The 24,288-nt window shown below is 48.0% G+C and overlaps 1 protein-coding gene across 1 annotated transcript in view; it reads right to left on the bottom strand.

The window, feature by feature from the left end:
- LOC124469350 (neuron navigator 3-like) overlaps window positions 1-24,288 on the bottom strand; it is a 135,322-nt gene that overhangs the window by 74,272 nt on the left and 36,762 nt on the right. The window contains 4 exon segments of the mRNA XM_047022581.1: window positions 3,537-3,708; window positions 7,241-7,313; window positions 16,774-16,826; window positions 18,003-18,120. Of these exon segments, the coding sequence (XP_046878537.1) occupies window positions 3,537-3,708; window positions 7,241-7,313; window positions 16,774-16,826; window positions 18,003-18,120 (416 nt within the window).

The following is a 24,288-nucleotide window of genomic DNA, read 5'->3' on the forward strand; positions in this document are numbered from 1 at the left end:
TCCCTGTGATTAATAGAGCCTATCACTCTCACACAGGGTTCCTCCGCCCTGGTGTGGGGGCAGAGTGCCAGCTAAACGTTTCTTTTTCTGTGGAGGGAATCTTTTCTATTTTCTCATTCGTTTCACATTCGAGGGACCCTCCTGCAGCGAGAGGTTTGCGATGACGAGGACCAGCGAGGAGTAATTGCGGCCCGAAACCAGGAGAGGTCACAGAAATAGAGGCTTGAGCAACTGGTGCAGCCTCAGGCCCCAGTTTCGGCAGCTCAGTAGCGTCAATTCAAAATACACTGCAGTGCATGAAGCTCACAGTGCAGCTGACTAGGACTGTGCTGCACATTTTCACTCCCCCGCCTCCTCTTATAAAATGAGCTTGAACATGAAAGCCAGGGTTAGAACCCTGCCCACAACCGCTCCAGTTATTTTCATGTGTTAAAAAAATACCTCCACATATGAGGGCAAGATGCCCCCCCCCCCCCCCCCCCCCCCCCCCCCACCCCTCCCCTGTTCAATACGTCAGGTCAAGTTAACTCATACAGACATCACAGAGTAAAATCTAATTGACTCCGACACGGGACTTGCGTCCAGAATATTTGACACGCCATACTGGAACTTATCGCTGTCCTTCAAGATATACACAAATCTTTTCGGCTTTACTGCCCCTCCACGTCCCCGCTCTCAGATACAGACAGACTGAGAGCCATAATCAGAAGACACTTTAATCCAAAACCAAGTACTGTACAGTCGTGCATTGAACCTGCAACCTTTTGATCTGCAGTCAAATGCTCTACCATTAAACTACACCAAATTCTGTTATCTGTTGACAACAGGTGCCGAGAGAATCGTGACTTTGCCTTTTTAACAAGGCTAATCTCTACTTTTTTAACAAGGCTAATCTCCACTTTTTAACAAGGCTCATTTCTGAGTAGGTTTCCACTCGTCTCAGTCGCGCCAAAAATACATCCAGAAAGAGAATACGCTCCCCACCTCCTCCTCCAACATGTTACTTTGTGTTGCATCAGGCTGTACTGTAACTCTCCTGCTCTTGATTTAGTTACCAACAGGTCCTATTCAGTTCCATGACTCCAGCTGGACAGCCTCAAACCTTTGAGGACACAGTCCACAATTAAAGTACTGACAAAGGATAGAGATACCCTATAAATGCTCATGACTTTGTATCAAGTCTAAACGCCAAACTATTGTCATGAGGCCAAATTGCCATGAATCCCTTTTCTAAAATTCAACACGTCATCATAACTATCCCACACATATTCTAACGACAGTGTAAAAACTGGGCATCAGCGTTAACATTTATTCAGCCTACCAGTTCATGACGACATCAACAGTATCTCAATCCAAATACAGCAGGTCCTCTTTTCTGAAGCCGCCGAAGTCACGGGCACGACCCCACTCACTCCTTCACCAGGGAACACACACTGTGTTCTCCGCACTGTACTGCACCCTACTGTACCTAGAGGGGACAGGCCTGGCCAGCGTGTGGTCTCTCCCACAAAGCAGACCTCTCCTCTCTCTCTCTCTTTCCCTCTCCCGGGGCTCGACAGTGGGCAGGCGGTATCGCGACGCGAGGGGGTAAACTGGTTCACCACGGGACATGGTGAGGGAAGTGGGAGGGAACGTCATCCACAGCCCCCCTCTACTCTCCACATGGAGGGACCCCCCCCCCCCCTGGCTCCGGTGAGTCGGGCTAACCAATGGGGTGTGTCCCCAAGACGACGGACACGCACACACACTCACACACACTCACACAAACACTCACACACACTCGCACACACTCACATACACACTCACACACTCTTCTCTCCAGCCACCAGTCAGCCTGGGCTCTGGCAGGTGCTGGCTATAGAAAGCCCTCAGTGCTACAACTGAAAATGTTAGGGGGCCAAGTGCCGAGCGTGTGTCTGTGTGTGTGTGTGTGTTGGGTGTACGTTTGTGTGACGGTTAATTGGGCACTGTAATTGCCTAGTGGCTGCAGAATAAAGTCTGTGTTATATTTTGGGATAAGAGATTCAGACAGATACAACTGTATGCATATCTAGACTGTCATTGCATCGTACGGCTGATTAACTTACTGACCTTTTCTCACTACAGTCTGGCCTGCTATTTTGTGTTAGTTCTCAATGGTTACGCTGTGAGAGGCCCAGATTTCTTTTGTGCCTCATTACACACACACACACACACAATCTCTCTGGCTCATCCATGCTCTTACTCAGGCTAGTAACACTATCTCCCACACCGTATCTGGTTAAACATGAACCCCACCACAGCAGACACTTCAAGAACAATAGTTTCCTTCTTCATGGAAGGACCATGGAGCATCGCCTCTGCTAGGTCCTAAATCCCCAGGCTTGATTTAGTTATCACTGAGGCGAGACAGACATTACTGGGCAAGTCGACTGAAAGGGCGCTGGGGCTTTATGGGACTGTGACCTTTTGGCCCTCTGGCCTCTTGGCCCACTTCTGTGTGACATCACCGGGGTCTGGCATGCGGCAGATTTGGTCGATTTGCTGCAGCCGCAGAGGGGCTGGAATGCCGGGCTCCGGGCCTTGTGTTGGAGCGGAGGCCTGCAGTGTCCAGCCAGCACCTGTCAGGGCTGGGAGGATTCCCACAGGAGCTGAGGGAGGAATGGTAAGCAGCTGTGACCGCTGAGACCCCCCCCCCCCCCATACACACACACACACACACACCAAGCTCTATCAAGGCATCTCACAAGGCTCTATCCCTCTCATTCTCCCTCTCCTTCTCTCTCTCTCCCCATCTCTCAATCTGTATTTCTCTCTCTTTCTCTCCCAAATGATGACAGTGACTACTCGAAAGATTTCATTGCAGCGGGCACACGCACACGCGCGCGCGCACACACACTCCTTCTGCAGGGTTGTAACCAGATCTGGGCAGGAGAATGCCACCCATGTGTGCTATGTTAGCATCTCCTCAGATGCTGGTCTTGTCTATTTACATCCCAGGGCTAGGTCTTCCTGTTTTTACTGCCTATCTACGTCTATCTGTAGCAGAACCCACTTCTGCTATGACATCACTGGTTCTCCGAATCCAGGATCTCTATTTTCATGCATGTTGCTGATGCCAGCTGTTGCAAAGACCCGCTTTAAAGAGGTGAAACTTTGCAAACAGGAGATGAAAGCATCAACAAATATGAAATGTTCCATTGATCACGAAGGACAACAGAATGATATTGATGTTCTTTTGTCCAAAGCAGCTACTTCACACACGTACAAACGATCTGTGTTTCAAAAGAGTGTTAGGGTGGTACGAGGGTGGTTTAGCTCCATGGCGGAGCTTTTGTCTGCTGTTCAAGAGGACCATGGTTCAAATCCTCCACCGTATGTCGCTTCTGATAAAGGCTAAATCACTCAGCGGACGCATTTATCCAAAGCAACACACAAGGGGTGTTTCAACCTGGATTTGAAACATGATCTGAAAACATATGCTCCACTATAGAGCTATAGCAAAACCCCCTTGGATGCATGACACTATATCACACCAGAAGACAAGCTGAACTCACCTGGACTGCATCTCTTGCGTTTTGAGGGGGCTCGCTGGCGCCGCCCCGCTGGTCTGGTGGGTGAGCTCCACCAGAGACTGGTAGTACTGCTGGTGCTGCTGCTGCTGCTGCTTGTACCTGGACAGGATGAAGAACAGCCCCAGGATGGTCTTCAGATTCCCATTCCGGATCTCTGTTGAGAGACGGACGGAGGGAACAAGGATGTCACCTTCATTGATTGGCTAGGTGTCAGATACAGTGCCGAAGAGTTGGTCGATGATAGGATAGTGGGTTGCCAGGTCCTTGTCTTTGTTGAGCCCAGACAGCAGAAGAAAGCCTCTGCCTGTGTATGAACCCAGGACTGCTTCACCTTCCCAGCTCAGATAAAGAAGGAAGCTGCCAGTCGAAATGTCAATACAGTATGTGATGTTTTTGTCTCCAAATGGGGAAGTAACTCAGTGGACAGCCACCCTTGTCAGTACAGTAGACATGAGTAATCTAAAAGGGACTTTTGAACCAGGAAGGAGGTTGATGGTGTGGTTTCTAACACATTATCCAATTGACTTCGGTACAGTATGTCTTCATTATTGGGCCAACAATTTTACTTACAGTAAGAATTGTTTTGAAGTCACAAGAGGTGAACATGTTCATGTTTTTTTTTAACAGAATCAATTATTTTATCTGATGTCAGAATCACTAAACAACGATCGTCTCCGGTCAAAAAAAACAAAGACATATATCTTATAAGATCTTCCGGTGGACACAATAAACGTATGATTAACGTATTGCATTATCGGAAATTGCAGAATGTAAACTACACTCGGTTAGAATGTGTGGTCTGTGGGCTACAAGCGCATCCAGTTGTGAAATGGGTTTTTCATACCTAAACGTTTCTAATAGCTGACACAGAGAAGGCGGCTGAGAGATTGCATCGGCTGACGCTGCGTTTTATTTTCATTTGGGGCACAACTTTCTCCTTGGTCACCCGCATTCCTGCTGTTTGCAGATTGTTAAAGTTTGGAGGAAGATTAATCTTGTGAGTTTTCGATTCCGGGCACAATGCGACGGTCATTTATATCGTTCATCGCAGAAGTCCCGACTGCAGTTTGTTTTTGTTTTCGCTGAACAAAAAAGCTATGTTGTCGATTCATTCTACAAATCAATCAGTTACATGCGGCAGGATCAATGAAAACAATCGTGCTATGGGACTGAAGATAGAAAGTTGATTAGCAACAGACTTATTTAAATATAAGAAGCGTAAGATTGAAATAACCACGTGATCCGCTTATCTTTTCATCTGGTTCTGGCTTTGATTAGGCATTTGATGAAAATGACAAACAGTTACTTCTGATTAATTGAAAGATGTAACAAATTATTTGAACAAAGTTATGGTGGCTGGGATGACGTGTGGAGAGCCCATATTCTGGTGCATGGAAAGTCAAGACAACATGGCCTCTGGTATCAGTTTGTGAGTGTAGCTGAGCCATTATTATCTCCCACAAACTCCTCTTTAGATCTCCTCTCTCTCCCTGCCTCACTGCTCCCTTCCTCCTCCAACCAGGCCAAGCTTTTAACTAAATAATGGTTAGTTATGCTAAGCTAATCTCTATTGGCTCCCTTCATACAAGTGGGTTAATATCTTCTTCCAGTTTCAAAGCGGTGCGGGCTATGGGCTGTCGGCACGGCGCTGCTGTTTCTCCTTGGCCAACAGTCAATGGGCCTCGCTTCGAGAGACTTTTAAGTGGTTAACGTGGTTTCACTGAACCTTTTCTCTTTTCAGAGGAAAGAGGGAGGAAGAGGGGGGGTGCGGCTTCTTTTATGAGCCACAAAGGGCCCAGAAGGAGGTAGAGCGAAGTGTGCTGAAGGTTCGACCAGGCCTGACTGATACAGGGAAGTTATTGAGAGAAATGTGAGTGCTAGACCTCTCCCTCCGACCCAATCAATCTTTCCAGAGTTAAATCTCTGGGGCGCACGTTGACTTGGTCTAGGCCTCCTTCCAAAATCCCCGTACCCTCACAACCGAAGGGATGTGAACACTGAGCAGAGAGAGAGGACGCTTGGTATAGATGGCCTATTCAGAGCTGTACTCAGATAAGGTCATTCCACCTTTTATTTCCTGTGTAGTTCTCCTTTTAAGTGTTCACTTCACTCACTTAAATGTAGAAAACAAAATAGTCAGTCTGGTATTTCTATCAGTGATACTTGTTGATGTTCTTGGAGTATACCAGCCAACTAGTCTGCCTGTGCCCAACCAAGGGTTAGGCAGAGTGGGTGAGCTATACAGGAGGACAAGGCTGAGAGCGTGCGCCCTAGCTGACCCGTCACAGAGAAGTGTTTAAGTGCTAACCGGCCCACAAAAACAGGCATCTGTGCCCACAGACATCAAGGGGCCAGTCATTAGCCTTGGCCTGTGGGGCAGTGTGTGTCCTCAGGCCTACCCCGGGCTAGCTCCCCCTAACTGACCTGACCCTGCACTGACACCACGCTTAATGACCTATCGCGGCAGACCCCTCGCTGTCCTCCATTATGAGCTGCAGGAAGTTGAGTTTTAGGGGTTCACACCTGCTTTAAAAGGGGCTTTGGTTGGATGGGGTTTAACCCCTCGAGGACTGAACTAGGCAGGCGCGGGCTGTTCTAACCAGAAGGGCAACCTGTACAGTCAGAGAGCGGAGGCAGAGTACTGTGGAGCGGTAAGGTGAAGGGTCTTCATGGAACAGTGCTCAGAGTCTGTCTCCTCTTCTGGCTGGGAGGAGAGGACTGGATGTGTTGCTCCTGGCTCTCTGTGAAGTCACGACGTGGGTGTTTCAGGGCTTTGACGCACATGTGACAAACAAGATCGATACATCTGGCACATTTGAGGTCGCAATTTCCCACAAGACGCCTTTTTGGAGTTTTTGAAGAAATGATTACTACGAGTTTGTTTCCTTGGAAAAATCCTAAACCCTCCAAGTACATCAAACGTCCCTTTTTCCCCTCTTCAGCTCCACGCCTCGTAAAACTATAAGCACAAGCTTATGCGCGCCCCAAAGTGTGTGTGTGTGTGAAGCCCACGGATAATTCAATTACACCAACGTTCTACTCACAGCTTTAAGGACCAAGTGGCCTTTTCAACACACACACACACACACACCCTAGTGGAGCACCTCTCCTGTAAAGGAAGCCATGACCAGTAACAGGAAGGGGGATGCAGAGTAACCCAATAGCCTGTATATTTAGAGACCCCTTTTAAATTCCGGACTGACAAAGTCACTTTGCTGTTTTTAGAGGTGGGGGGCAACAGAATTTAGAGTTGTCAGTCAGAGTGCTGAGCCGAGGGGCTATTCTGGACTGCTAGGGAGGTCAAGGGCACCCTCACCCCATCAAACTTCAGAGGGGAGTAGAACACAATGAGGTTAGGGCAACTGACACAGGTCTTAAATAACAGTTGACTCGTCGCACCATTAGACTAAGGCTGTATATCTGCACAATAGTGGCCACTGGGATTGTGGGCAAAGCTCAAATGTGGCCATTTAAAGAGCATGTGTTGTGTGTCATTTGTTAAGTTGACATCTGCTGAAACTGTCCAATAAAGAGCAGCCCACTAGCTCCTCTCCATCTCACCAGGCTGACGGGAACCCGGCAGCTGGAAGTACAGCCCACAGCTTCCCTCCATCACACGAACCGCCTGGCGTTCACAACAACCAGGAAACACAAAGAGACCAAAACGGAGCAGCTTTCAGTCTTACCTTCCGCTGAGAGCCCTTGGACGTTCACTCCTCTGGCATCCAGGAAGCTGAGGCAGGCGTCCACATTCTCCACCTGGACAACAGAAGACAGTGGAGACGGTTTATCCCCAGTCAGCACCAGTGGCACAGCAGCACAGAGCAGCACTATGTTGTTGCACGAGCGGATCCTTGACATTCAATGTGCCTACAGTCCTACGGGGGGGGTGGTTAGCGCTAATCGGCGTCTTGCCCATGAAGCAGCCCATTGTCCGGGTTATGGCCCAGTCCGCTACGCCCCCTGTGTGACCCTGGGGGTCCGTCAGACGGCCTGACTTAGTGACCACAGTGTGTCCCACCTACACAGCCAAGCCCTCAGCCCCTAGGTCGCCATGCAACACAGTTACTGTCGGCCACAAGAGGCCAATTACCACACAATCGTATGCCTCACTAAAAGTATGAGAGTCAACAACACCGTACTTCCCCCCCTCCCCCCCTCCCACACACACACCACCACCACCCCCTCTTGGAATTGACAAAGGCCTACTAAGTCACCACTTACCGCCCTGTATGAGACAGAGTGCATTCCACCAGGGTGGCTAACGCGTGGCGCACCATTTGCATGGCGACGGGTTTTATAGAGTGGACGCACAGAGGTCTTTTATGAGAAGCTCAAAGGTCAGAGCGATCTACTGTAGTATATTGTGCTAAGGACTTGTGGGGGTATCCGGGCTGACCAGTGTGTGTGGGGGGGGGGGCAAAGCACTGTAAGTAGTTTCATAGGCTTGTATTTCTCTGTATGTCTGTCTGGGAGCACCCTCGCTGGTACCCTGAGGGGAAATCAGACAGACGGAGCTCAATCTCCAGAATAATCCAGAATCGTGAGGGGAATGCTAACAAAATTAGCTAAATGTCCTAAGAAATTTCAGTAATAACCAGAGCGAGGATGTTATAGCAACAGTTGGTGGACCACCAGGTCTCTGCTGCACAGCGACGCCCATCTCACTGGGCTTGGCACTATACGTAGATAAACACACACACACACACAGACATACACATATTAGTTGTGCTTACAGTTCAGCTGTAAAGCCCCAGCAAAGTGCACATTCTATACAATGTAAACATTGCATGGATTGTGCCCAGCTCAGCCAGCCCAGCCCGGCACAGTCTGTCCATCGCTGGGGTGGGGGGGCTGGATTTACAACCTGAGAAGAATGGGGGAATGGGCCTGGTAGTCTGACTGAACAACAGCTCCAGTCCCAGTGGTAGTCACAGAGCCAGTGATAGGTCTATGGTAGGGAGTAAGAAAGCAAGGGAGGGAAGTTGGGAGGGAGGCATAGCAGAGACAGATAGCTGTTTACACTGCCTGTGTACACACATCATACACGCGCACGCACGCACACACACGCACACAATTTCTCCATCTGCCTGACAACAGGGCAAAGACGTGTTCATAAAACTACTTAAAAGATGGTGGGTTTTCACATGTGGTTTCCACCCATATGCCCAGACACATGTGCAGTGCAACCTTAACTGTTTGATTATCCCACTCTCGTGAAAGTAGATCCAACACTTGCAAAGTGGCAGGACATGGGAACATCTGTTCACGATGGCCATCATCTCAGTCTTGATTAAACCGAGAGATGCGTCACATGCATGTCATTCTGTTAATGGCAATGTGGTGGTGGTTGGACAAAAAAAGAAAAGAAAAGAAGATTGTCTGCAAACAATTAATTTTGATGGCGATTGAGCATCTGTGCAAATTAGCACCCTCTAAACACAGATGAAATGTAATCAACGGGTTATGCATGGATTCACCCTCCTTTATTTGGGGCTAACGCTTTAATTAGGCTCTAAACGGCCATTTTCAAATATTTACTGCCTCAAATATCAGTGAACGCCTCCATGCGGCTCTGCGCATCTGTTTCACGGGCAGGGAGCGTTTGTGTGTGTGTGTGCGTTTGCATGAATGAGCGGTTAGTATGCGTGTATCTGTGTTTGTGTGTGTGTGTCTGTGAGTGTGGGGGGGGGACAGGAGATAGAGGGAGGGAATGTTTTACGGGTGACACAAAGACAGGAATCAACCCATATGAAAACAGACAGTAAATCTCTCCACTAGAGCTAAAAGCCCTGTATCCCAGCTCTATCTGTTTTAAAAGAGGTGGCCAAGACGAATAGTTAACAGAAAATCCACAAGTTCTACAATTGAGGAACATTGTTACCAGAGTGATGTGTTTGTGAACGTACCACAGTTTGTTTTTAGTCTGTTTTCAGATTCAAATGGCGTAAACAGATTTGGATGTGAGGCGTTGATGACGAGTGGTGCTAAGTGTTCCACTGGGTTTGGCGAAGAGAAAAGGTCGGTTTTTGGTGTGTGGTTTGGCTACACGGGATTTTTAACTGCTTCTCGTGGAACTCAGATAATTTATTTTTCCGACGTAAATGTGACATTTTACAGATGCAGATAAGTCATTAGAGACAATTAGGAAATGGAACATTTCCATGACACACACTGGACCAAGTCAGATTATGAAGACCTTAAAAAAACATGTACTGTTATGAAAATAAACACACTGTACACGCTGTTGGAAAAACGACTTCCACTTAGCCGAAAAGGGTTTAACGAGAATCATTTCTTCGAGTTGACAGAGTTTATTGTCATTGTAGCTACAAGCATCATAAGTCAAGCCATTTTTTTGGCACACCACAGACATCACAACATAAAGCTATGATGCTGACTAAATGTTTGCAGTTTGATTCACGTACCTCCCTCGCTTTGTCCAACATGTGTGCTGAGGCACGCCGGGCCTCACGATGCTATCAAGTAACTACCAGATGAGGGCTGGATTTTGAAAGTGTTATCCCCCAGACACTGTCAAATACAGAAAGGTCCCACGCCCTAATTACAACTTCTTACGTGCCAAAAGGCATTCTGGGTCAAAAGACAAGAAATACCAAAAACTCACAACTTCATTCACTGTCTCCCAGTACAGCCCAGCCACTCTATTGCTTACTCTGATTTAGGAAAAGCGCTAAGAGTACATGCTAACTAACTAGCTAGCTAGCTAACTAGCACGTTCCCTCCAATTTGACAAAGCAGTTCCACTGGGTTTCTGTGCATTCGCAGGGAGAAGGAGGCCGAACAGCAGGATTGGCTGCGGTGGTGATGACCCATGAATTCCTGTGGGCTCTTACGTCTAATGAGCAGGCCGATCGTTTATACTGTAGCATCACATAGCTGGGATGTTATTTTTACAGCGTGATTGTGCTTTAATCACTGCAGATCCGTCTGCAGAGGCCACAGTGGAGGTCTTAGAACTCCAACTGCTAACAGGCCAACGAGAAGTCCTGTTCACCCAGGCTGGGAACCATGAAGGTAAACGGATAGCACACCCAGTTCAAAACAAATCTTAAAAAAAAATCTTGTGAGACTGCTGTCAAACGGAAACAAAAGTCCCCAAGGCGTCTAACCTGTTGTTTGGATTTCAAAGGTCTTTCGCTCGGCTGACAAACTGAGGGGTGATGAGGGAAGGTTGAACATACGTCGTGCGGGCTTACCTGACATCACTCTGCTGTCACGTAACCTTTCCTAGCCAGACAGATCTCACTTAGATCTCTTCCTCAACGCCACTCTGAATTCACTGCATCCTTCCCTCCGTCCCTCTGTCTGTCTCTCTTTCTTCAGTTCTCCATCACATCCCCACTCTCGCTCTGTGCCTGACACTTTTTCTTCATTCGGCTTCATCCCGCCGCCTCTCTCCATCCCTGTTTCTCTCTCCTTATCCCTATTTTTCTCTCTCCATCCTTTCATCATCTCTGCTTCTTCCAACAGACCCCTCACACAGACTATTGATTTCTCCCTGGCTTGTGACTCATGTGCTGAGACTGATGCCATCCCTCTGTGTGTATCCAGAGACAGAGAGTGACTGACAGGCCGTGAATCAAACAGAGCCGTTGGAGCAGATCACAGGGCTCGGAGCCCAGGGAAAAAAGAGCATCTGACAAACAACGGGACCGAGAATCCAATATAACGTATGCTGGCAATCACTGAATATGATGACGCTCCCGAGAAAAAGGTGTCTGTTTCGATCGGTCAATGTGTTCGATGATGATATGTGAATTCCAGGACTGATTAGGGAGACGGGACTGGGACTGGGACAATTAGTTGTCCTAACTGTCTTGTCTAACTTGGGGGTTTCATTTCTTGTAGCATCCCCAGAGAGACTGAGCCTTCTCACCCCTCCTGGCACCGGCAGCCGAAGCCGCCCCGCCGCCAGTTTTCGGACGGCCACTTGAAACAATTTCCTGCTCCACCATGCACGGCTGACTCTGTCGCTAATCAACACCCTGCCCCACAAAAGCTGAGCCGACTGGGCTCAGAAGAGGAGAGAGAGAGAGAGAGAGACAGAGAGAGAGAGAGAGAGAGAGAGAGAGAGAGAGAGAGAAAGAGAGAGAGAGAGGGTGAGACTGGCACGAGTACCAGTCCAATCACTTCAATGATAGTTTTGTGGTGCCTTTTGAGCCTAAACACACTTGAGTGCTGATTCATCGTTCTCTGTCTCTGAGTCTCCTGAACTGTATGCACCATAGCCCCTCTCTGTGGCTGCCACAGTCTGTCGGAGGACGTGCACACAAAGCTCTGAAATAGGTTCAATCTGTTGTGATGCATTTCTGTTTCTCCGATTTCTCTATAGAAGACAGGGCCATTAATGATTCTGTTCTGTTTGCGGAGCTGTTTAGTGGAATAATTCATAATACGTAAAATGGATTATCATCATTTCTTATGAAATACATTAGCTTTTCTGGAAATGGAACACGACGCAGCATCATTGCTGTCTCTCTGATGAGTCTGCTTTAGAGTTTTGTAATCCTCAAAAAAACAGGTAACTAGGGTTTTGTGAAGCTCATCACAGCATTTTGTACCAAAACAGACATGAAATAGAACACCCGAGGGGAATTTCAGCATTTAGAACTGATGAGTCAAGACGACCAGCAACACACGCTTGCAAACATCCGCAAATCTTTTCTCACCTAAAGATTCCCCTCCCCCTCTACTAACTCTTCTTGAGTGTGTTACATACATAAGACATGGGTGCTGACGGGCTACAATCACAGCTTTGTCTGTCGTGTCTAGACCTCATCACCCGGGGGGGGGGGGGGGGGGGGGGGCGGTGCACGGTCAAACCCTGACGTCACAAGACCACAGTTTGAATAACCTGGCAACCCGCAGAGTTGCGAGGTGAGAAATGCCTGCAGAGTTTAGCTGCTGACTAGCGTCCTCGAACCATGTGACCTCACAACCTGGAATACCTGCCAGCCGACTTCTGTCCGTCCTCAGACGGAGGGAGGTTTGAGAAGGAGGGCCATTTTAGCCACACTCCCAGAGGACTGAAGCTGCGGCTCGTCCCTAACAGGATTGTAAAGGTGTCAAGCAAACCAGCAAATGAAAGTGGTCACGGAGGGTTTGGAGTTTTTAGGGAACCGAGGTCCCTTCAGAACTGAATTGACCGCCAATAAAAGTGCTAAAGTGTATTTATGGTGCAGAGTGGGAGAGGGGCATGTGGAGAGAGACCGAATGGAGAGAGAGAGACCGGAGAGAGAAAGAGAGCTGAATGAATGCTAGCGGGATGTACAACTTCCTAACGGAGAGAACAGACATAGATCAAAGGTTAGTGGTCCCTTCCAGACCCTTTTTAACAAGTCAGCTTTTTTCGTCTTTAACATGACAGACGGAGCGGCCCCCTTCTAATGGGTGATTAAAAGTGTCCATGTGGGGTACAACTGGGGAACAGAACTTGCCTGTAGGTGTTCCTTCACTACTTCCGAAATAGACCACTAATAAAAAACATGTAAGGATCGCCCCCATGCCAGAAGATTTGTCTTTCCTGGGCCTGGCTTGGCCACTGAGGAGGAAGGATGAACGCGAGGCCAGCATTGAATATCAGAAACATACTGTTTCAAAACAAAAGTATTTCAACAGTCTGGAGAACAAATGCTTGCACATTTCTGTTCACACGGCACCACAAGTGGCTCCAGTGCTAAAGGGACTGCCTGGGTTAGCTATGTGACAGTACTGGGTTTGAGCATAGAGTGTGTAGCTTAACTGCATTGCGGTGGTTTCAAGACACCTAGAAGCACAAGACTACACCAGAGTTCATAACTACATCCACCTGTTGGGGGTGACTTCAGGTGAGATCTAACAGGCAAGTATCTACACTGACACAACACCCTTGTTGTCTTAGTTTGCCTGCACCAACTGATCCTCTCGTTAACACTGACTGCTGGAGTCTGCTAATCAAATAAGCAACCTGTGCCAAAAAAACACGCTGTCTCCTGGTTCAGACACCGTACAGACTGAGCCAGCATTTCATATCAGGTACATTACCAGTTGGAGACTGCTGACTGCAGCCCGCATTAGCAACGGCGTGTTGAGCAAACGAGGTCGACACAGCGAAGTAGCGAGCACTCCTCGTCTCCGTCGGTGAGACAGATGGGCCGCACATGATGGAAGGCCGCTTTGTAAGCTCTAACGAACGCGCTGCTCCGCTTGCTCACCCTGGGAGACAGGCGGCAAACTCAGCCCATGCTCGCCGAAGTATACCCTGAAGCTTCCAACTGTGGAAAAGTTTTGTTTAGGTGCTTCGATGAAATATGCCAATCTAGAGTTTACTAGGCAGTTACCGGACATATAATAGCATATGGCAATCCTAGTAGTCACGGAACACACATTTGTGTGGAGGATCTCCGCTCAATATGCTTTTAACTATAGAGCTAAAAGTAGGCTTTTCTTGGGTTCTCCTCAACAGCAGTAACGCGTTTTGGGGAATTTCACTCATCTGTCTGTCGAATCACTATGACAAACATGTGCTGTGGTCTTTCTAATGATGTCTTTAATGAGCACGATTAGTGTTGAGAACCTTTATTTTCCCTCTAAATGAGGTTCTTTTTACTACCCTGGCTGCCTCTGTCTGTTTGAAGAGGGATGGAGGGATGGAGAGAGAGAGAGAGGAGGGAGACAGAGAGAGAAAGAAAAAGAGAGTGGGACCTCGAGAAAGAGTGAGAAAGAGGGGAGAGAAAGAGAGAGACATAAAGATCAATAGTGTGTGTTAGATACAGAGAGATAGCTGTTCTATTCAAAGGAGTTGGGCACATGTCTAATTCCTTTGGCTGTCCGTACAATTAGATGACGCTCCGCTGTCAGACCACATTTGATTCAACATGGTGAGGTGAGCACAAAGCGGGCTGCAGAGTGTGAGAGACGTCTGTGAAAGCCCTCGGTAAAATGGAACAGAGCTACAATGTGAACACTTCAGAAACAGTGTGTTCCCCCCATGAAGAGACAGAATCTCCACCTCCTTCCTTGTCTCTCTCTCCCTCTGTCTCTCCCTCTCCCTCTCTCTCTCCCTCTCTCTGTCTCTCTCTCTCTGTCTCTCTCTGTCTCTCTCTGTCTCTCTCTCTGTCTCTCTCTCTCGGTCTCTCTCTCTCGGTCTCTCTCTCTATCTCTCTCTCTGTCTCTCTCTCTGTCTCTCTCTCTCTGTTTCTCTCTCTCTCTCTCATCCCATGTTTGGCTCAGCTGATGAGCGGTCGTGGTCTTCACCCTCGTAGTTCCTTCATGTGGGCAAGGATGTGGTCCTGACACTCAAAACTCCAAACCCCCTGCACCCCAGTTCCCAGAAACCATGGGGTCCACCAGTCAAACAACCAAACAGCCAACATGCCGAACCTCCAAACCACCAACAGACAAACCAATCAATGACCCCAAATACAGCCCGCCACAGCCCAGTTCCGTAAACAGGCACGCTTGGAATCCCGGAATCTGACCACTAGGGAATGCCAAGCCACTCCTGGGAGAATCTCCACCATTCTCTCGCATGCATGGTAAGTTCCAGAGTTGTTGTTCCTCCCTCCTCCCCCCTGGGCCCTGCTGGGTGTGCAGGGGTGCCATATCCTTCACCCCACACTTTGGAAGGAAAAACACTTAAAGGTCGATTACCGACCTCTAGAACTGGCTGTCTGCTTTATAATAATGTGCCATAATGTTTTATCCAAATTGAGGGTTTTTGAACCTGCAACCTCTTGTCCTGCAGCCAAATGCTCTTGAGCACTGAGCTAAAGCTGTCCCCACTGCCTCCAGACCAGCGTTTGTGTCCCATCCCAAAGAGAGAGTCTACCATGCATATTACTGATCGGTGAAGTTTTAAACAGGCTGGGGTTAGGGACAGGTTGCAGGGAGGGCACAAATTCCCTGCCACCTCTCTTCTTCCAGGTACAGAACAACTCTCTTCATAAACAAGACAGATGGAGTGTGACACTTATCTGCCGAGCTATGGGGTCTAAACAGACTGATGTGAGATATCAAACATCCATGCTAGCTGATGGATATCCCTGGCGTGTTCATCGATACATATGCTACTTCTCCGTCAGACGGACGGAAAAGTAGAACTGACAACCTAACAAGCAATCCAGTCTGCTCCATTCAGCGGGCGTGCGACACCTCTCGCTCAGCACGGTGACACTGCAGACCTGTCACATCCCCTGCCGGCACTCTCCCTGAGCACCCGCCTGGGGAGCTGCTCATGTGACCCACCACCTCTAGGAACCGTCTAAAAATCCCTGCTGCTCTAGGGAGCATGCTTCCCTTAACTGTTGTGTGCAGGGAGTGTGTACAGGGGTGTGTGTCTCTGTGGGTGTATGTCTCTCTGCGTGTACATGTCTGTGTCAGTCTCCGTGTGTGTGTTTGTGTGTGTCTTTACGTGTGTGTGTAAGTCTGTGTAAGGCAGTATGTGTGTTTGTAAGTGTGTGTGTGACTGTGTGTCTCAAATGTTTCTCTTGCTTCTGTTCATCTATAACCAAGCCACAAGCAGGCGTGCTTCCTCAGAGTAAAGTTTCGCACCCCTGGTAAGGAGCCTGGCAGGACCTCTGTGGTTGGAGCAGGTGTTGGATCAATGGGACTGGAGTGCCAGAGACAAAGAGCTGACCTCAAACACACACACACACACTCAGCATTTGCAGGCGTGCAGAGCCAAATGGTTGTGATGCACACACACATGCACACACATTCACACACGCAAACACATCAGTAGCGCTAGTCACTAACTCAGAACTCCAGGCCAAAGGCAACCCCTGGTTGAGATTCTTTAAGATTGAGTGCCAGACCTTTAAGCACTAAGCACCCCTCTGAGTTCATTTAACATGTTCTAACTCTGGTAAGTCACTTTTAATTACATCTGTGAAAGAACAAATACCCAGACAGACCAACACAGCCAAACACAAAGACAGTTACTGTCAAACTGGGGACAAATGATCTTCTAATGATGGCAATCTGTGGTGATTCTTCTAGTCACATGTATTATTATAATTTGGATCCAAATGTCCCTTTTCTCATCATTAGTGATCTTGAACATACTGAGAACCGGCTATGAAAAGTTTGTATTTTAATGATAGAATTCCTAAAACATCTACGGTACAGTAACCACCATTCAATGTATGTCACAAATGAACAAAGAAGTCCGTAGACAGTGATATTCATGTAGAGTCGACGGAAGCAGAACACTCACCATTTGTGATTGACTCCTAGGGCTGCCATTGATGTCTTCTACCTTTTCATTCGCTGGAAGAAAGAAAGAGCCAAACGTGGAAAAGCGTCCGTCAGAAACAGCCTCCTCAGCACACAGAGACTCTTCACCCACAAACCAGGGGGTCAAAGTTGACAGACCCCTGTCAGGGATCGGGGCAGACGCGGCGTGGACCTCAGCGGGTGTGTGTGTGGGTGCGTGTGTGTATGGAGGAATGCTGTCTGGCCCAAAACTTCGGGGCAGCATAAGTTTGGGAAAAAAATAAAAAAAAACTCCACGCCTGCTAATTCATCAGCTGCTGCTCCAACATTACTGACAGACTGGCTTTGGCCATTGTCTGTTTGAGAGAGCTGGGTAAGGTTTCAATACAGCCCAGGAGGGGGGAAAGGAGAGAGGGAGAGAGAGAGCAGGGAGCAGGGAGGGGGAGAAAGCGAGAGGTTGATATCGTGGAGAGAGGGGAGTAGAGAGAAAGAGGGGTAGATATTGTAGAAACAGGGGTAAAGAGAAAGAGAGAGAAAGAGAGTGAGAGAGTAAAGGACAGAGAGAAGGAAACAGAGAGAGAGGAGAGAAAAATAAACACAAGCCACTCTGGGCTTGCTAAAAGACACACATGGGAGACACATGCTTTAATAGAGCATAAATAGTTTACAATCCATGTGTCGCAGTCTGCCAGGACTGTAGATTTCTCCTGCCATAGACCTTAGCTGGAAATGAAGATAAAGTGTTTGTGTTTTATAGCAGGTTGACATGAAAGCTTTCCCTCAGTCCAAACTGAGGTAAAGTCACGACTCAAATAATGACTCGTGGATGCAATATCATTGTGTCTCTGTGTGTAAGTGTGTGTGTATTCGAGATTGTGACCCACCAGATTGTGCTGTTGTGCAAACGGTATTGTGAACAACTAAATTGAGTGCCATCGTTGAGGGCTATCGTGTCGAATATTGTGGCAATGTACCACTGGTTTGAAAGATTTACGCTAAATGCTATACATGTTGATGTGTTTCATGCTAAACAGGATGAGTGGTTTATGGATTTTCAACTTTGTGGTAGGATGTAGTTTGTTGGACCCACTATAATTTTAGAGGTAACATCGTCTGTAATATGTGTGTGTGTATTTCTGTGTGTGTGTGTATTTGACTGTGTGTATGTCTATGCGTACGTACGTAAACGTGTGCGTGTTTGTGTGTGTATGAGCATGTGTGTGTCTTTACCTATAATCTGGATAATCTCAGCAAGCAGCACTCCGTCACCAATGTCCTGCGTAAGGTCCTTGATGAGCCTGGAGCAGCCAGACTTGGCCAGGTAGTGGTTTGCCCAGTCTGTGTAGATCTGTGGAGAGGAGGACACAAGGTAAGGACAGGAACTACACAGTGACAGAGCTAGAGAGTTACAGAGAGAGATGGAGAGTTGGAGAGAAAGATTTCGGGAAAGAACAAGTGCTAAAGAGAAAGAGAGTGTAGAGTTCAAGGGAGAGAGAAAGTTGGAGGGAGAGAGGGAGAGAGACGGTATGCTCTGACTAACGTAAAGACAGGAACCCAAGTTCTTGGCTTGTCCTGTTTGAGGTATGACTCATATTTGTTTTAGTACCCTGGTCAGCGCTATCCTCGACCACACAGAAAAACAAACCGTGCTGTAGGCTTCCACAGCCTGGCCCTATCCGGAGAACCCACGGGTTCCCTTCCTCTCAACATAAGTGGCGCAGTGCGCACCAGGAACTCTACCCAAACGCGGCGTCTCCAACACAAACACAAATATTTTAACAAAAGGCCGGGGCCGGGAGCAAGAAAAGCAAGAAGACGACTCAGTCTGTTTATGAGGTCATTCTGAGAGACTGGGAAGGATATCGCCCCCCACAGAGAGAGCAGAAGACCCATGTACAATCATCTAAAACCTCTTCATCATCCAACAAGCCTCTCAGTGGCATCCATCATGTTCTCTGTGAGTGATGGATGCCAACAGGTGCCGTGGTTTTCCTGCCGGCTTCAGCTTGGGAACCACAGAGCAGGCCTACTGTATCTGTGCCTTCCACTACTGTGGGAAACGGCAGTCTCTCGGATCACTCTTTACCTCGAAGGAAAGTCCTGACAGGCCAACACGAAACATCACCAACCTTCATGGATGCCTCACCAACCCTGCTCTCATGGAGTGGTCGGGTCCACCCCAGCGGTATTTACACCCAGATCCAGGGCTGTGCCCCCTCTCCCCTCCCCCTCCCCTCCTCCTGAACCTCATCTCTGACTCCGAGGGCTGCTTGAAGACCTTCCTCAGTAGGCCCTCAGTCACAGACGCCCACCCACCACTTCCATGGCTCTGTTTCTTCCCTGTGATCCCTGGATTAGCTCAGAGGTTCAGCTTTTTCACATCCCACCTCTGTGAGGCCCTGACCAGCACGAGGGCTTTTCTAGAGTGAAATCCGCTCCGAAACGCGAGGGGTTCCTCGAGAGGAGGGTTTTCTCTGTGACTTCAAGCGCACCGGCGGTAAACTAAGAATGGGCTTTACTGAGTTCGTGAAAATCAGTTCCTCATCGACAAAGGACTCGTTTTGAGGAAGTCTTCGATAAAGAGATGAATAGATATTCTACCCAACGAATGCGTGGGTTTTAAAGTCTGAGAAAGTCCCTCATAAAACCAAGCATTCCTCATTCTGAAGTTATCCTTTTCTTTGCCTCACACACCGCTTTACATAATTGCATTTCTCTCTTTTCGGGGAATCAGACATGTTTTCTTCAAAGAAGGCGGTATTTAGTGCTTGTTGTGGTTTTCTCCTTTGACTTAACCCATGATGGAGACCCATAAAAACAAAAAACAGAAAGTACTCTGTCGTCATAGACACTCAGGGAAGCACAAACACGCACAAACACACGCACACACACACACACAATTCAAACCACATCTCTTAAGCTCCATTAGGCTTCACCACCCAGTGTGTTTGGCTATGGTGAGAACACAAACAATAAGCCATTGGCACAGACACACGCACATCCAGACGAGCCAACACCTTTAGTCACGGCAGCCACATGGCAACCATGACGACAGAGGCCAATGACTGCCAGCAGGTGGCGGCTACCTTGCGTCATCACTTCCTAGTTAATTGCAGTGACAGCCACCGTCAGCTGGCCCAGGTTATGGAGTGGGCTGCCCTCCTGAGAGACTCTGTCGCTTAGGAGAGCTTCCTACTGCACAGAGGAGGAAGAGGAGAAGCGGAGGAGGATGAGATGAGAGCTTCCTACTGCACAGAGGAGGAAGAGGAGAAGCACAGGAGGATGAGATGAGAGCTTCCTACTGCACAGAGGAGGAAGAGGAGAAGCACAGGAGGATGAGAGTTCTCTCTGATCCCCTGCACCTCTGCTGCAGCCTCCCTCCCTCCCTCTCTGCCACCCTTCCCCAAAAATACAAGGAGAATTAAGTCTGCCGCCATGACAAATTCATGGCGGGACAGAAAAAGAGAGAGATAGAAAGACATGAAGAGAGGGAAAGATGGACAAAGAGCGTCAGCCTGCCAGGGTATTTCTGGGAAAAGAGGGACCTTTCAATCGGCTCCTTGTCATTCAGCAGCCCAAAAAAAAAGGGATGAAGAAAAGGAGAGGGGAGGGGGGGGGGGGTTACATCTCATTAGGCAGGGGGGAACGAGAAAGTCATTCTAACTGTGATAGTGTGGAATGGGTGCCCAGTGGACTGTTTCAATTAAAAGCACCACAAGCCATTGTTTCAGGTTGAAGAAAATGCTGGCTTTGCGACCGCATCTGTCAACTCAAGGAAAACGTTTGGATAACTCAGTTAGCGGTTTTCAAGCCAGAGAACAGACCTCTCACTGCCCAGGCATGTGTAAAACCCACACAAGGACCAAACACTCCGTCCAATCAACACTGATATCCACCAGTACGCTAATGATGATTGGATGATAGTGAAATCCATTCTTAAATGTTTGATTGTATGATTCAGTATTTGAAGAGCAGGTCTCTGGGGTCAGAAGTGTGTTCCATTCTGGAGTCTGCTGACGCAGAGAAAGTGATGACACAACAGTATCCAAATCAGATAATGTCTTGCAAGAAATAGAAGGACGTGGATTCAAGGTTAAGCAGTCTGTTGCAAGGCATTCGCTTCACTACTTAAAGAGACCCCTACAAAGTTAGCGACTGATAAAGGGGGATATGTATTTGGACTCTTTCAAGACTACTGTATACTCATACCCAGTACAACTGACTCAGAAAATGCCAGTGCTAGACACTTTTCTTGTAGCTATCTTAACCCACTCATTTTACCCTGTCATCTAAGACTGATGGTAAAACCAGATTCTGTCTTCCACTGTCAAAACCTGATTGTATTCATGAGATCTATTTAAGCCCCTTCAATGGAGCTCTCATATGAGCAGGTCATGCATCACTGTCTGACTTGCTCTTGACTCATTGTTGCTCTTTAACGCTTAGTGCCATTCAATCAGCCAAACAACACTGTCGGTCAATGACAAGACTCATGAAAACACAAGCCCCAAACTTGGAAATGCCAGCCCAAGTGTTTACAGCGAATCTTGACAAGAGTGCTCGCATGCAGCCAGGAATACATGCTAGTACACACAAACCTATCTCTCTCTCTCTCTGTTTCCCTCTCTCCTTCCCTCCCCCCTCTATTCTGATAGTCCCGCCACCACCACAACACTCACACACAATCCCCTCCTGCCCCCCCACCCCCCATCCCCCCTTCCTGCTCAGCTCTCCTAGACAGTTCAAAGACCCGTCTCCGGTCAGTCATGGAGCTAGCGTGTGCGGAGCGTTCTAGGTACCTGTTATGCAGTCAGCACCACGGTCCCGTAACCATCCACAGCGGGGGGGGGGGGGGGGGGGAGGTTTTCACGCCAGCACGATTGTGCCTTGCAGAGAGCAGATGGATCGCTCTCGCAGTGTGATCACAATGCAGACTCTATAGCTACGCAGGTACTTGTCGAACGTCATGCAGTGGCGTAGCACTGCCTTTAGGGGGAGTCAGCCACTGAGGAAAGGCAGTGCCTCAGGGTGTGGGGAGATGAGGTAAGTCTGACTGCAGCCACAGACACTCAGCCATGGAAAGAAAGACAGTGCACTTGAATGATAAGTGCTGAACAAGGGAAAGACGTGGACTGACACTAAGTCTCCTACTTAACACTCTCAACACACACGAAAAAGAAGGTGACATCACTGTTCGTGTCAGGTCGGTGAGCGTTTAGCCATCTCGTCTGTTGAGCTGTGTGGAAACAGATGCCAAACCAACAGAAGAGCAGGAGAATGACACAGGACTGCACACACATGTCATCAACCAAGTGGTTCAGACAGGGACATGTCCTGTGTGGGGATAGGGCTGAACATGGGAAATGACACACACACACACACACATAAAAACACAGACGTAAACACATGCACACACGTCCAGAAACACACACACAAACCCCCTCATCCCTCAACAGAAACACAGCAGGCCTCCCTGGATGCTTGGATATTGGGTATCTGACCTCAACACCAAGTTGATTTTTGTCTCTGTTTCCTCAGATTTCATGCCATCTTTCCATTCGTACCACAGCTCTTCCCACCACCCACACCAGACAAGTCCGAGACAAATGACATATGGCAATGATTCCATCGTTTGTTAAGAGATTTGAGGGAGTCGGAGGTTTGGGGGCTTTGAGGGGGTAAGGTACAAGTGTGCGGCCCCCCAATTCCCCATCCTTTAGAAAAATGACTGAGAGCAGAATATATTATAGCTTGATTAGCTAACTTCTTCCAGGGTAATTAAACAACCGAGGAGACTTACTTTTACATCTGATTTAATCAGGGAAACTGTCCACCCAGCTCTAAAACATGGTCATTGTATTTGAGGTACAATTCTATTTGAGATTATGCATTGGGATCTCTGGAACTCCTATTCCCCAAATCCTCTGAGAGTGGATCCCTGGGATTGTCTGAGTGGGTCAGGGTTCCTTAACAGTGAGGGATCCTTTTCATATTCACCTCACACCCATTAGCCAAGAACAACTTGGCACAGAGACAATTCCAAGATGAACCTTAAGTGTAATTAAGTTCCACATAAAAACTGCATAAACTTCAAGAGTGATGAGACAATAAAAATCAATGGCTTCCATGATGAGTCAACCTCTGAAGACTGTTCTTTGTCCTTTTGAGGGTCAGACAGCAGAGTTAAAACGGAAACAAAAATTGCGATCAATAACAATAATTGTAAAATAAAAAATATACATAAATGAAATGAAATCCCCAGCAAAGGCTCTCTTGGTTATTAAAACTTCAGACTAGAGGAGAACATTGAAGAGAACCCCTCCAGATCCGTGCATCTGGAAAGCATTTCCACTGTAAACTGGCTGTCTGATGGGCATTGTGGACACTGTGTTCTTAGAAACAATCATGATTTAGTTCAGGGAGAGATCTGAAAGCCTACCTAAGCTGTTCTCTAACACCTGTCAACTGCCCAGGACAGCTTTGTATAAATCCAACAAACAATAACCCGATGTGAAATATCTACAGATATTTGATAGACAGTAAATCAGATAAAATAGAATAGGAGTGTGTAGCAAGCTCTGATTTGTTGGTTGGAAAAATGATCCGTCCATTTGAAGTGGCAGTGGGCGTTTGGTTTGATATGCTGGGGTGATTATATTTGGCCAAAGAAACACATTCCTGCAGGAAAGGAGATGGATTTAACTTAAGGTTGATGAAGGAATGCCCTCTCTTTCTCCCTCCTTCCCATTCACCCCCCCCCCTCTCTCTCTCTCTCTCTCTCTCTCTCTCTCTCTCTCTCTCTCTCTCTCTCTCTCTCTCTCTCTCTCTCTCTCTCTCCCTCCCTCCCTCCCTCCCCCTCCCCCTCCCCCCTCCCCCTCCCCCTCCCTCTCCCTCTCTCTCTCTCTCTCTCTCTCTCTCTCTCTCTCTCTCTCTCTCTCTCTCTACAAAGACTACTGTATGTACTCCATGCCAAGAGCATTGATCAACTTATCAAATTCATAAAGTGATGGTAAAACTCCTTTCCCCTCAACTGATTTGTGATTCAAATAAAGAAAGAAGACAAGTCATCATTTCTGAACACACAAGTCTCTGTCCGCCAAGCCAGTTTGTCAGTTAAGGAGGGGGGAAAACCCTAAGCATGAAATTAAATAATTGCACACTTTGGAGAGATACTCCCATCTACTGGTCTCAGACCTGTCAATCAAAGGAGCTCCATGCTGAAACCGCTGGGATGGAGGAGGGGTCAGGGAGAGGGGGAGCAGGGAAGGGGGATCAGTGAGAATGACAGGGCTAAGATCACTCTGCAATTAGGAACAACACTACAGGGGAGTGATGACAACTTTTCCTGGCATGTCTTTTCTCTGGTTCAGTCAGCCACTAATCCACCCCTTCTCACAGCAGGATCTCCCACAGGCCAGGGACAAGGTGGCGAGGAAGGCGAGAGCGAGAGGAAGAGTGAGAAAGGAGAGAGAGAGGAGAGAAGCACACAAGTGAAAGATGGACGGTGAAAGAAAGG

This window comes from Hypomesus transpacificus, chromosome 7 (assembly GCF_021917145.1).
Source record: "Hypomesus transpacificus isolate Combined female chromosome 7, fHypTra1, whole genome shotgun sequence".
NCBI classification, from domain to species: Eukaryota; Metazoa; Chordata; class Actinopteri; order Osmeriformes; family Osmeridae; genus Hypomesus; species Hypomesus transpacificus.